Genomic DNA, 14766 nt, shown 5'->3' with positions numbered 1-14766 from the left:
ATATTATGAATATTTTCAGACTGGATACGTGAATCAGTGGATACTGATCTCACAAATAAGGGGGTCCTGCTGTAATAGATAAGCAGCTGTAAAAATGTGTAGGCAATTAAATAATAAACTTAAAAGACAGAACAGCAACAGAGTTTATAGTATAGGTTCAGGAATCCAAGTTTATTTTGCTAGTCTGCCCAGAACCTGAATGGAAAAGTCGATGGATAAATGGAAGGTGCTCCTAAGCATCTAGAGTGTCACATTATCCTGCCTCTTTTCAAATCTACATTTGTGTGAAGACTGGAGTTGGAAATAAAGCATAATTGGAAAGGGGTAGCCCTTGGTCTGCCTTCAGACAAGTGAGAGGTAGGTATTCTATTGGGAACTGTACATTCCAAGCACCCCCAGAATTGATACATATAAAAACAAACACACATCACACAAACTGGTTTTCTGAAGACTGCATTTTTGAATATCATTATATATATATGTTCATTTCAGTTTCATTTTTATAGATATAAATTCAGTTCAATTTTCAACCTGCCTTTAAAGTTTTGGAGGCTTACAATTAAATTAAGATAGCTTGTTCAATACCAGATGTAACAGCAGATGACACTGAATATAAAAACAGGAGAAAGAAACATTTTACTTAAAAGATTTGACACCCGTGATCAAGGCAAGGGGAAAAAAAAAAAAAGAAATTCTGCATTTAAGATTACTTTTCATATTTATTTAATGGATGGGGTACGAAGTCCTATTCCATCATTTTGACGTAGGCTTCTTACTCATTCTAATAGTGGTCCCAGTAGGGAGGAGTTTGTTGCCTTTCTAGTTAAAATACTAGCTAGTATACCACCTGGAGGCAAGAAAACAAAGGAAAAAGAATGATTACTTCAGAAATGGGACTTGGTAACCCTGAAGGCAAATTCAAATGATCAATAAGCTCTTTACTAAGCCAGGATTCCAATAAGCCTTTTGCCTGTGCACACAACACCTTAGCAGAAAACACAGATATGCCATGTAACTTAACCATACTGTATACTGTTTTGTAGAAACCTGGAAATTAGTTAACCAGCTTTGAAAGAACTCAGATTTTGTGGGGATACAGAGCCTTGGATCTCCACAACAGTCACTTAGGTTTTTGTTTTGCTCCAAAGCAGGTAACTAAAAGTTCCCAAGTTCTCACAAAGAGGGATCGATAGTTCAGCAAATACTTCCTGGTCTGTGTCTTGTGCAAGGGGCTGCATTTGTGGGCAAAAGAGTAGGTCACACTTTGGTTGTTTAAACTGAAATGATCATCTGAACTGGGTCACTGTCTTCGCTTGATCAGGCAAATGAATGTGAACCTCTGGATATCTCAAAGTGGGGAGAGGGGAGAAGGTATTAAAAACTACCCAGGTGCTGGAAAAGGAATAACAAGATAAAAATAACCATATTCCCAAATATGGGAATAAAACCTCAATCAGATCTAACCCAAGCTAGCCAAATTATTTTTTAGGAGACTGCTTATGTAGATGTTTCACCACACTTCAAAAAACACTCCTGTAAAAGCAGAACTTCATATCAGATTTCACATGCTGCTGAGAAAATGAACTCCCACCTCAAACATGAAGGTTTCTGTATCCATTTTCCACTTGTATACTGACAGCTTTAAGGAAAGAACAGGACACAGAAGGTGTTGCCATTTTTTTTTCTTTTTAGCAGCAATGAAATACCACTAACCCCCTTTTACATAACCAAATTCAAGTCACAACCAGTGGTGACCGCACCATAAAGTCACCAGGTACAAAACCGCTAGTTTTAAATTAATAACTTGAAATTTTCCCCAGAACATCCCTTTTTTTAATAAACAAACATTTTGCTATTTTTGTACATAGGCTAGCAGGCTTGTTTCAATATGAAAGTGCTAAATCATTTACAGATTTAATCAGTTATGTAGTGCTACGATAAGTGTCCAATATTCTACATATGAACAACCTTGATAAATGGAAATGATGGAAGTGTTAAGTAAGGCTATCCAATTATCTTTATGTACATTTGAGGAACAGATACCCAGCAGGGAGAAGGGGAAGGGGGAAAATTGGGCAAATAATCAGTCCCACAGGTGTAAAAATTAAATTGGCCTTCTAGCTTTTGCACTGTAAATGAGACCTTTCCAAGAGTCCTGCAGCCAATGCCTTTTTTCGTCACAGGAAGGGAGCTGCCTTCATGACATTCCCTCTTGATTTCTGATTTCCACAGTGTGTCATTTGAAGCTCAAGTGTCAGGTTCTTCCTATCTTCATAAAACCTTCTTTCCAGTTTTAGGTTGCATGATCAAGTCCCACTTTCTGGGTTGGTTTTTCTTTTAAAAATGTTCAGTCTACCAATTCATTTAGAGTGAGCTGTAGATAACATGAACCAGTTCTGGAACCACTATATTGGGAGGAACACAAGCTCTTCACTACAATCACACAGCAGGAGGAAAAGTAGTGATACTTCAATTCATTCCTGGAGCTGGACCACCAAAATTGAATGAACTTGGCACAACTGGAGCATTGAATTTATATCCCCCATGCTTTTCAATCATTTTGGATTCTGAAAAAGAAAGTAAGATAATGAGAATGTTACAAACCATATCCATAGAGCTTGCATGAAATTTTTATATCTTACCAAAAAAGTTCATTTTTTAAATAAACCAACACTCTGCAATACAGTGGGGTCTTGACTTGAGAACTTAATCCGTATTGGAAGGCGGTTCTCAAGTCAAAAAGTCTGTAGGTCAAGTCTCCATTGACCTACAGTGCACTGAAAACCGATTAATCCCGTAACAGGCCGTTTTTGTTCCATTTTGGTTTTTTTCTGGTCTGTAAGTCAAATCTCAGTCTGTAAGTCAAACCTAAATTTTGCGGCCAGAGAAGTCTGTAACTCAAAAAGTCTGTAAGTCAAGCCGTCTGTAAGTCAAGGGTCCACTGTATCACCTTATTTCTCAAATCTCCATACAGTACTTTAAAATGTAAAGTATCGCAAAACATGGAAGATAAAAATAAAATCTGCTGCATCCAATCAACATGGAATGCACTGTCCTGAGAAGGTAGGTTGGTTCTCTCCCTCTTATCTATCTGTCGTCAAGCAAAAGACCTTTTCAGGAAGGCTTTTAAGCAATAAGCAGAGGTCTCAGGAATGCTACGGTTACTGAACTGTGGCAATTAAATAACATAAATAAAATAATAATAAAATAATAATAAAATAATAAAATAATAAAATAATAATAAAATAATAATAATAATAATAATAATAATAATAATAATAATAATAATAATAATAATAATAATAATAATAATAATAATAATAATAATAATAATAATAATAATAAAAGGCGGTTCAAATAAAAAACTGAGAAGGGGTAGCTCCACAACCATATACTAGGTAAAGGTAAAGGTAAAGGTTCCCTTGACAATTTTTGTCCAATCGTGTTCGACCCTAGGAGGCGGTGCTCATACCCGTTTCCAAGCCATAGAGCCAGCGTTTGTCTGAAGACAATCTTCCGTGGTCACATGGCCAGTGCGACTTAGACATGGAACGCTGTTACCTTCCCACCGAAGTGGTCCCTATTTATCTACTTGCATTTGCATGCTTTTGAACCGCTAGGTTGGCGGGAGCTGAGACAAGCGACGGGTGCTCACTCCGTCGCGTGGATTCAATCTTACGACTGCTTGGTCTTCTGACCCTGCAGCGCAGGCTTCTGCGGTTTAGCCCGCAGCGCCACCATGTCCCTTCACAACCATATACTACTAATGATAAATTTACTAGGAAATTACTGCATTCAATTCCTTAGATTAATTGCTGTTCTGCTGGGTAATATACAGTGCGGTCTCGACTTACGAACTTAATCCGTATTGGAAGGTGGTTCTTGGGTCGAAAAGTTTGTAGGTCGAATCTGCATTTCCCATAGGAATGCATTGAAAAACCATTTAATCTGTATCTGCTCTTTTCCGTCCATAGAAACTAATAGGAAGCTGCTATTCTGCCTTCTGCCACTAGAGGGGAATATTTTTTCTTTTTTTCCCCTTAGGTTCAGGAAACGAGGAGGAAGGCAGGGAACAGTTTGCAAAGCAGTTTAGAAATCTTTTTTTTTTCACTGAAGCCAATTTTAAATCATGTTTTAAAGCATGTTGTGCTGATTTTTTCAGCACAAAGACACACAGGCAGGCTTTTTAGGTGCTGAGGAAGCCTCCCCAAGGCTCTTCAGAGCCAGCTGATGAGCTGATAGGCGGGGAGAGGAGGGTGCAGGAGCAGGGGAAAAGAACAAAATGGCTGCCAGGCTCCCTTCTGGTGTGGGCTTTTAGTTGTTTCCTTTTCTTTTTCCTGCTGTTTGGGGCTACCAAGGCCTGGTAAGTGACTTTCTTGTATTTATTTTAAAGTTTCTGACCCTTTTTTCCCCTCCAGAAGCCTCTAAGGGGAGGAAGGGGGCACTTTTTTCCCTGTTCGTAACTCGAGGGAAGTTCATATGTCGAGTCCTTATTTTCCCTATAGGGCGGGTTCGTAAGTTGAACTGTTCGCAAGTAGGGTCGTTCGTAAGTCGAGACCCCCTGCATAAGAATATTGGTCAGGTTGCTTTGAGGAAAATCTGCATACAGATTTCAGCCACAAAGGTTAACTCTAGGGACAGAAATCTGTGACACCTGCCACCCTCATTCTTCATATATGCATATTTTCACCACTCCCAAACCAGCAGCAGATCTCACAACTTCCCAATAAAGGGGAATACAAAGTTAAGCTATAGCTTTTTTTTTCCATAAAATTCAGAACTACTTCAGTGTAAATGGATAGCATTAGCTGCTTGCTATTTCAGAGGAATGTATTCCATCAACATCCCTCCATAGCAGTGGTTCTCAACCTTGAGTTCCCAGATGTTTTTGGACTAAAATTCCAAGAAGCTGTACTGGATTTCTGGGAGTTGTAGTCCAAAAACATCTGGAAACCCAAGGATGGGAACCATCAATCTATGGAGAAACAATCTGTGCTGAAATGCAATGAAGGGAAGCAATGTCAGTTTACTGCAACCAGAACATTTATGCAATTATGTAGTTGATGTCAATTATATTTACAAAATATTAATCCAGTCTACCATGATTTAGAGAGAGACATGGTGGCACTACGGGTTAAACCGCAGAAGCCTCTGTGCTGCAGGGTCAGAAGACCAGCAGTCGTAAGATCGAATCCACGCAATGGAGTGAGCACCTGCCGCTTGTCCCAGCTCCTGCCAACCTAGCAGTTCAAAAGCATGTACAGTGGTGCCTCGCAAGACAACATTAATCCATTCCATGGTTAATGCCGTCTAACGAAAATGTCGTCTTGCGAGGCATGGTTTTCCATAGGAATGCATTGAAATTTAATTAACGCGTTCCTATGGAAAAAAGTCCAAAACAAAATAAATAAATAAAATAAATCACTTCCCTGTAGATTGTAGACTGAGCCAGGCTCCTCACACTCCCTTGGTAGCTTCAGAGCAGCAGGAAAAAGAGCACTAAACAGCTCAGAGCCGGCACCCAGCAGGGAGCCAGCAGCCATTTTCTGCTCTTCTCCGCTCCAGCCCCTCCCTCTCCCCGCCTCACAGCTGACTGGCGCTGGGTTAAGCTTCCCCAGGTTTGCCCAGCAGGTAAACAGACAGTGGAAATGCACCGGGGATGCCTCTGAAAGCTGTGCTTTGCCGGGGTGGGGGTGGGTGGCAGGGGTAGGCCTGCCCCCCCCGCCCCGCCTGCAGGCAAAGCGCGGTTTTCAGAAGCCTCCTGGGTGTTCTTCCACTGCTGAACAAGCCCCGGGAGTCTTTTGAAAGCGGCGCTTTGCTGGGGTCGGGAGGGGTGGCAGGGGCAGGCACCACGCCCTAGAGTCGGACATTATCGCACTAAATGTCAAGGGGAACCTTTACCTTACCATGATTTAATTAAATCCATTGTAGCTAATCAGTCTTCCCCTTACTAGTCTTTAGATTTTTAGATTTGATATAATTTATTTTGTGAATGGCTCTAAATTGGAGTACTAATTTGAATTTGCTTAGTTCTGATGAGAACTCAGACTGGTCTTACCACCACCATTTCAACCACAACACGACATGGCAAACACAGTAACTAATAATAAAAGTTAGTAAGAAAATGTATACCATGGGCTGCTCTTCGCTGGTCTGCTAAAGTTGCTATGTCCTGCAACTGTTTTCTTTGTTCTTCATTAAGACCCCGTGTCAAAGTTTGATACCATGCAGGGTTACGGTTCTGAATTGCTATGAAACAAACAGATGTGAAAGCAATTGAAAACTTTTTAGCATCAGGAGATGCACATTCAAGATAGGCACAATTTATGGGTTTTAGAAATGCATATGACTATAGTCTATTAATTTTTGCAGCATCAGATCATGGTTTTGCAAAATTGCTTGTTTTCAGCTCCTGACGTTTAATTCAGACAATTTTAAACAACACTCCAAGAGAATGAATGGATGAAAAAAAAAATTAATTAGCGATTATAATGATTTGCTTCTCAAAAATGGTAGATTGTTTTCCCCCTTCTCCAATATTGTTTCTTTTCCCACAAAAATGATATGCATTTCTGAACATTCTCTTACAACCTGGGGAGTCCATAAGACAATTATAATCAGATATTACTAAGTAGAATTTGCAAGACAAGAAGATGTAGTAGCTCTAGCTGGAATAACCAACCACTTATGCAACACATCTCTATCAAAGAAAATTGATGCAGACACCAACTTACTGAATGCTTTGGATGGAGTTTATAACCATAGCTCTCCATCCTGTATTTTATAGTACTCCACTGCACGCCTAATCAACACCGCATAGTTACTACCTGCATGTCCTTCAATACAAGACATCTTATTACTCGTTTTTCAACACATCAGACAAAAGAGTTAGCACAGGTCTATGGTGCATGTTACAATTGTCCTTACTCTGAAAAATTGCTTTAAATATCTGGTATTCATCAACGGGATTATCTTCATCATCAATAATTGTTGAATATCCCTCTAAAGCTGTCTCCTCAGCATCATCTTCTTCCCAGTCCTCATCTTCTCCAGCCTGCTTTGCCAAAATCTCTAAGTATTCTTGTCCATCTTCATCAATATCATCTTCATCACTCCCAAGCTCCTCTGTAAGAACATGCAGGATCAGAGTGATGTCAGCAAAGGCTGTGCTATTTTCTGTTGATTATCACAACAGGGAAATTAATTACAATTTCCCTATTTTTCTCTCAGGCCTGGGCAATTTACATGTCTATATAGTAAAGTGCAAATCTAGTCAATCTGCACTATATAGTTTACAAATGAGAAATGGAAGCAATGTGGAAAGACAAAAAGTCTAAATGGGAACACTCAGATAAAACAGTCGAAAGATATAAAATGAAAAAGCAGTTGGAAATATTTAATACAGGAAGGAAACTACTATATGAAAAAAACGGAACAGACTAGATTACTATGTACAATTGAAGCCCATCTCAAAGAGAAGCTATATAGTATGAAGATAAATAAGCAAAGGAAAATGGAAAAACAATTCAGCACTAGAAATTCAAAGAAAAGCATGTGAAATACCACTCAAAAGCTGTGAAAAAAATCTATGCTTTACCTGCTTCCTCATCTTCCTCTGCTTCCTCATCATCATCACTTTCATTTTCATGTTCAGCATGGCAAGCATATGCTCTTTTCAAGCCATTAAATAGAAGGATGAAAGCTGGCAGGATTTGGCTTGAAACCTGATTTAAAACTTGTGGTATTTGCTCCAGTTCAATGAGAGCACACAAGCCTAGTACACACATTTTTCTGTCATGAAGTCTGAAATAGAAATGCAAATTTCACATTATGTTATTGTTAACTTCAGGAACAAGAAAGACATGGTCGAGAAATGCATGGGTAAAGAGGGTCTATATGCCCAACAACAGTGTGTTTCACTTTCTCCAATCACAATATAGCACATTGCAAGGAACAGTTAGATGGAAAGGATACACATTAAAGGATGAATGGGACTTGTGCCAGTGGACCAGTGACAACAAGAGACACACAACTTACCCCAAGAAACAGTCTACATCATTAAGCCATTGTGTAATGAAGTGATTTGTAACTGGTTCCACATTATTGGGGAAACGAAGATTTTCCAAAGTATTCAGAAGTAGATGTGGATTGTAGTACAGAGCAGCTATGGCAACCTGGAGGCACATTGTTCTCAATTCACTTGTTTTAACTTCTCTGGTCAACCTCTCTAAAGCAGCTTCCACAAATAAAGGTATACACTGAATGGATGGGGAAAATATCTCATGGTTAGTGTTATAATATACAATGACAGTATTTAAAAACATCAATACAGCTATAGTGACATCATAAGGTGATATTTTGATACACTTGGATTGAAATCCAAGTACCCTAAGCGTCTTTTAAGCTCTCCAATGGAACAAGGAAGGTACAGTTCCTGCAATCTACTTTTTATCTAATCCCTTCATCCACATACCCCTTAGCAACTGTGATAAGCAGAAAGCTTGATGTACTGTACAGCAGGTGAAGGAGGGATGATAGGACCATGGAGAGAAAGGGTGATGGAACTGTCTGTGTTCACTTTGCCAGACATCAGGTTGCTTGAAGATATACAACCGGCATCCACATGCAGCTGCCCTACTGCTATTAGAGGCATAACTAATTAAACTCCAGAGCAATAAGTGACTATCTATAGGCAAAAGGTTTATTTATGAGATTTGTAAGTGGCCATCTACAGCACACTCACAAAAATACTACGTAACTAAGAATGCAATGATCTCAACCATATGAATTTTCACTTCATTAACAACTCATATACTTCTGATTATGTTTGTATTGTCTTAACCACTTACTCTTCATTAAAAAAACGGTAGAATTATTCAGAAGTTTATTCTTACCTGATCAATGCCACGGCCTTTACACTGTAGAATGATCACCTCTAAAAGCTTTGCTGCGTGACATTCTGCATCTTCTCCTGCTACACCTGTAAGTACCTAAGAAAGATCATATAGATACCAATATTCAGTCCTGTACATTCAGTAGCATTTTTTTTATTTTTATAAAATAACTTTGTTCAAATGGACTCTTGTATGTTTGTATTAAGTGCATACTACATGAAGCCAAATTAGAACACATCACTTGCACAAAGTTATTGAATATTATTTTATACCAACAATCTGAATTCCTGTTTCAATTTGCCCGTTAAGGAGTTAATGGGGTTCATCATTTTTAGAAATACAGTTAAATTCAATTTACTGCTTGCAGGCAATTACAAGTAATGCTCTGACTGCTTCTAGTCAAAATTAAGTCTCTCTTGATATTTTAATTTTTTGTTGTTGCCTATATTTCGTGTGCCCGTGATTTTGAATTGTGCAAAGCTCTGATATGAATAAAGAAAGAACTGATCAAATATTAATGTTCCTGCCTATCTCACAGCAAATTATGAGTACAAACAGAAAACCTCTAGCAATTTCAATGAAATCAAAGGAATATAAAATACAATTCTCTTCTAGTACAGGCAATCTGATGTGTTTCGCCAAAAATAAGACAAGGTCCTATATTAATTTTTGCTCAAAAATGCATTAGGGCTTATTTTCACGGGATGTTTTATTTTAGTTATGTCATCTACTGGTTGCTGCACAATGGTGGAAGGCGGGGTTTCACTTAACTGGGGCTTATTTGGGGGGTAGGGCTTATATTACAAGCATCCTGAAAAATCATACTAGGGCTTATTTTCAAGTTAGGTCTTATTTTGGGGGAAACTGAAGGGGATGGAGAATAAATATCTCTATATAAAAAAATATTTATATATACAGATATTCATTCTCTATCTCCTACAGTTGTATCTCATCACACAATTGTGAAAAGAAAGAAGTGGGCCCTTCATCAAGGTTCGAAGGTTTGCCTAGTCTGGAGATCCCTACATCTGCAAGGAGGAACTATGCTACCTCCTATAAAAACACAGCTCTAGCACAGTAATTTCTGAAAGTGTAGATTACCAAATGAAGTGAAAACCAGTATATTATTGAGATCAGCTTAAACACTTGTTTTAGAACATAGTATTTAACCAATACATTCTGGAAAAATATGAATTTTCAGAAAGGATTTTGTATACAGTGGTGTCTCGCAAGGCGAACGCCTTGCCGGGTGAAAAACCCGCAAGACGAAAGTGTTTTGTGATTGTGTTGGTGACTTGCAAGATGGCTTCTTCTATGGCCGTGCTTCGCAAGATGATTTTTTCACATGACTAATGCCTCGCAAGACGAAAATAATTAATTTGTCTTGCGAGTTTTCCCATAGGAATGCATTGCAATGGATTCCTATGGGAAACCGCTTTTCACAAGACGGTGCTACTCGCGGAATGAATTATTTTCCTCTTGAGAGGCACCACTATATTTTAAAATTTTACTTGCAGAGTAGATTGAAGATAAAGCTATCCATTCAAAGAAACATACCACACAGCATGAAAACAAAGATTATTTAAACTAGAGTTTTAAAATGTACTGCACATGCTTGAGAGTTTGGAAGCCAGTAAGCTACAAATCTGTCTTTTAACACCACTGGATTTGAATTATGATCTCGAGTTACTCTTTGGCTAAAGGTATTGTGAGATCAATACATCCCCAAATAAAAAATGCAAAGGAACTATACTGCTAGATGTGAACAGAAATTATGCACACATGAATGCACCGATCTGAATCCACTTAGGTGCCAGAATACACATGACTGGTTATGGCAAGGGGGATTTAATTACTCACTTTCTATTTCCTATATACGTGAACAGACAGGGGGAACAATTTGAGGGTTACAGTCTATGGATTTTTTAATTTATTAAATACATAGATTTAAAAGTAACCAACACGAACAGCTGGATATGCAGTTCCTATTAGTAGTTTCATTTAATTAACATTTGATCTGTTGATCATACAAATAAAATTACTATTATTTAGTTATAATTAGAGATGGGGGTATTAGTGTTCGTATACGAATATCCCCCACACGTGGACATAACGAGGGTCTGGTCCCATGGGGCCAGACAGTCCACTCACAATTCCACCACTGACGCGAGCTCAACTGAGCCTTCTTATCACTCTGTTGCTCACAATGGATTAGCCACTCTGCAACCTGGCAGAGAGGCTCATCATCCCTCCTTCTGGCAGGATTGGGTAATCCATCGCAAGCAAGGGAGCAACAGGAAGGCTTGTGTCAGCAGCAGAATCGTGAGCGGACCATCCGTATCTCACCTGTGGAGGGGATATACAAATACGAATACCCCCATCTCTAATTATAATTTCTCTTTTCAGCTTAAAAGAGGAGATTAACTTCATAGGTCTCAAGAATTAGGTCCTTGCTGATATGCTAGTTTTTGTGATCTACCTGATTTGAATTGAGATAGAATATGAGAAAGAACACTAGTCGCCTTTTTCTTGTTCTGTACTGTGTAAGTTAAATCTACACAATTTAATCATCTTGACAAGGATGGCTAAATAAAAATTAAAATAGTGTACTACCTACCTTTTTGCACATACTGTAAATCATTTCTAAGTACTTGGTGTCAGACAGGAGGGTATCTGTATCAACAGTTACATAATTATGCAACAGTGGCATCATATCTGTAATTTGAAAAGAATAATAAAAATGAATTATATATTCTTTAACCTCCTGGCCATTAAGAAAACTTCAAGATGCTAGTAGGGATTATCATTCCAGTTCTGCAATATTGTCTCCCTGTAAAGTAATAATAATAATAAATCTCACCTGTAAAGTAATCAAATCCATCCTGCTGAAATACGTCAAAGACTAAAGGCAAAAGTTGCCACATCTGTGCTGAAACCTGCTGACAGGTCAGACTGTGAGCTAAGGAAAAAATTTCCTCATAGAATTCTGGAAGACAGTAACATGTCATTAAATTTGACTTCATCAAATCAGTAGCTCTTTGTGCAGAATTATAACATCTGGAAAAAGAAAAGAAAATGGTATCTTACCTAAAACATGCTGTTGCAAAACTGTTCCAATTACTTGCAAACAGATGCCTTCCAACTGCTGGGTAATCTAAAGAAGACGGTTTAAATAAAATACACAACGTGTTTAACAATTTGGCTTCAAAGCTTATTTTAAAAAATGAAGTGCTTAGTTTTGGTATGTAGAACATCATCCAAAAAATGTTCTTAGGTGATCAAAGATCTTGCATACTTTAAGACATCTGGCTTTTCTGCTGCATGTATAGATTTTGTCAGAGGCAGCTTCTGGAGTTCCAAGTGTTCGGGTCAGTTTACTGAATAACTCAAAGGGATTTTTTTAAAAACAGGAATCAAATGCTTCTCCACATATTTGTTTAGGATCAGGACCTCTGCTGTCTTTCAGAATAATTACTGGGCTTGGTTCTGTGCACTGATTTCTGTATATCTAAGAACACATGGATAAATATAAACATACAATGTACCATAGGAACAAAAACAATAAGGACCATACCAAATATTTGTATGCGTCCTTAGATGTGTTAAAACAAAGTGTAACACAGTCTCTTTGTGTAAATTTATGCCAGTGTAACCTGGATCAGATACTGGAAATCTTTAATTTAAACTAATGGAAAGCTTCCTATCCACCTCTTTCAGGTTCTGAAACTTCCCACAGCCCACTTTTACCCTAGGGAAGTCTTTGGGGACTTTGGGATGACAGGGAGGAGGTGACTTTAATAGTAAAGATGTGGTGCCACATCTGCTCTCAGATACAGATAGCAGCGGACACAGGTAACATCAAGGGAATGTATGATGGTATCAAGCAGGCTTTAGGTCCAATACAGAAGAAATCTGCTCCCTTGAAGTCTACTACAGGCATGATCACCCAGGACCGAGCACAGCAGATGGAACGCTGGGTGCAGCACTACTCTGAGCTATATTCTAAAGAGAATGTAGTAACGGAAGAGGCACTAAATAACATTGAGTGCCTGCCTCTCTTGGAAGAGCTGGACAGTGAACCAACTTTAGCAGAAATAAAAGCAGCCTTGGATTCCCTTGCTTCTGGCAAGGCACCTGGAAAGGACAACATCCCCGTTGAAGTTTTGAAGTGTTGTAAAGAGATCATCACCACTGAGCTGTATGAACTCTTTTCTCTTTGCTGGAGAGAAGGTGGAGTACCACAGGACATGAAGGACGCATACATCGTCACATTGTATAAGAACAAAGGCGACAGGGGCGACTGCAATAACTACCGTGGTATCTCTCTTCTCAGCGTTGTAGGGAAGCTGCTGGCCCGTGTTGTGCTGAAGAGACTTCAGGTGCTTGCAGACAGAGTGTATCCAGAACCACAGTGTGGTTTTCGAGCTAACAGATCCACCACTGACATGGTATTCTCCCTCCGACAGCTGCAGGAGAAATGCAGGGAACAACAACAGCCACTCTTTGTGGCCTTCATAGATCTCACAAAGGCCTTTGACTTGGTTAGCAGGGACGGACTTTTTAAAATACTTCCCAAGATTGGATGTCCACCTCAACTCCTTAATATCATCAGGTCCTTTCATGAGGAAATGAAGGGCACTGTAGTTTTTGATGGCTCAACATCAGATCCCTTTGACATCCGAAGCAGAGTAAAACAAGGCTGTGTCCTTGCGCCAACCCTGTTTGGGATCTTCTTTGCTGTCATGCTGAAGCAGGCCTTTGGAACTGCAACAGAAGGTGTCTATCTCCGGACTAGATCAGATGGAAAGCTCTTTAATCTCACTAGATTGAGAGCGAAGACCAAAGTCCAAATGAAATGCATGCGGGACTTCCTCTTTGCTGATGATGCAGCCATTGTTGCCCACTCTGCTGAAGACCTCCAACAACTCATAAATCATTTTAGCAAGGCCTGCCAAGACTTTGGACTAACTATCAGCCTGAAGAAAACACAAGTCATGTGCCAGGGCGTGGACTCACCTCCCTCTATTACTATCTCCATGCAAGAACTGGAGGTTGTTCATGAATTTGTGTACCTTGGCTCAACAATCTCTGACACTCTCTCCCTAGATGTCGAGCTGGATAAACGCATTGGGAAAGCAGCTACCATGTTCTCTAGACTCACAAAGAGAGTATGGCTTAATAAGAAGTTGACGGCATACACCAAAATCCAGGTCTATAGAGCCTGTGTCCTGAGCACACTCCTATACTGCAGCGAGTCCTGGACCCTTTGTGCACGGCAGGAGAGGAAGCTGAACACCTTCCATATGCGTTGTCTCCGACGCATTTCTGGTATCACCTGGCAGGACAAAGTTCCAAATAGAGTAGTCCTAGAATGAGCTGGAATTTTCAGCATGTATACAATATTGAAACAGCGCCGTCTACGTTGGCTTGGGCACGTCGTGAGAATGGCTGATGGTCGGATTCCAAAAGATCTCCTGTATGGAGAATTAGTGCAGGGAAGCCGCCCCCGAGGGAGACCACAGCTGCGTTACAAGGACATTTGCAAGCGGGATCTGAAGGCCTTAGGAATGGACCTCAACAGATGGGAAACCTTGACGTCTGAGCGTTCAGCCTGCAGGCAGGCGGTGCATCATGGCCTCTCCCAATTTGAAGAGACACTTGTACAGCAGACCGAGGCAAAGAGGCAGTCCCGAAACAAGCAAAACCAGGGAGCTGGACAGGGGACAGTTTGGATTTGTCTCCAGTGTGGAAGGGATTGTCACTCTCGAATTGGCCTTCTCAGCCACACAAGACACTGTTCCAAGACCTCCATACAGAGCACGATACCATAGTCTCTTGAAACTGAAGGATGCCTACACAGGTGCCAGATCAC

General features: G+C 39.7%; 1 protein-coding gene across 3 annotated transcripts in view; it reads right to left on the bottom strand.

Annotated features, from left to right (window-relative positions):
- Positions 1-437: 437 nt before the first annotated feature.
- The window catches only part of IPO7 (importin 7), a 52989-nt gene continuing 38660 nt past the window's right edge, over positions 438-14766 (bottom strand). For all 3 annotated transcript variants that reach the window (XM_020789902.3, XM_020789903.3, XM_078383927.1), the window contains exons 17-25: positions 11982-12048; positions 11755-11880; positions 11512-11609; positions 8895-8990; positions 8038-8258; positions 7598-7803; positions 6928-7125; positions 6133-6249; positions 438-2567 (exon numbers count right to left, since the gene is read on the bottom strand). In XM_020789902.3, the coding sequence (XP_020645561.1) occupies positions 2470-2567; positions 6133-6249; positions 6928-7125; positions 7598-7803; positions 8038-8258; positions 8895-8990; positions 11512-11609; positions 11755-11880; positions 11982-12048 (1227 nt within the window). In that variant the 3' untranslated portion in view covers positions 438-2469. The remainder of the gene's footprint in view (positions 2568-6132; positions 6250-6927; positions 7126-7597; positions 7804-8037; positions 8259-8894; positions 8991-11511; positions 11610-11754; positions 11881-11981; positions 12049-14766) is intronic.

The sequence above is a fragment of the Pogona vitticeps genome, chromosome 1 (genome assembly GCF_051106095.1).
Source record: "Pogona vitticeps strain Pit_001003342236 chromosome 1, PviZW2.1, whole genome shotgun sequence".
NCBI classification, from domain to species: Eukaryota; Metazoa; Chordata; class Lepidosauria; order Squamata; family Agamidae; genus Pogona; species Pogona vitticeps.
Note: the sequence above shows the minus strand (reverse complement) of the source record. Positions and strands in the feature narration are given on the sequence as shown.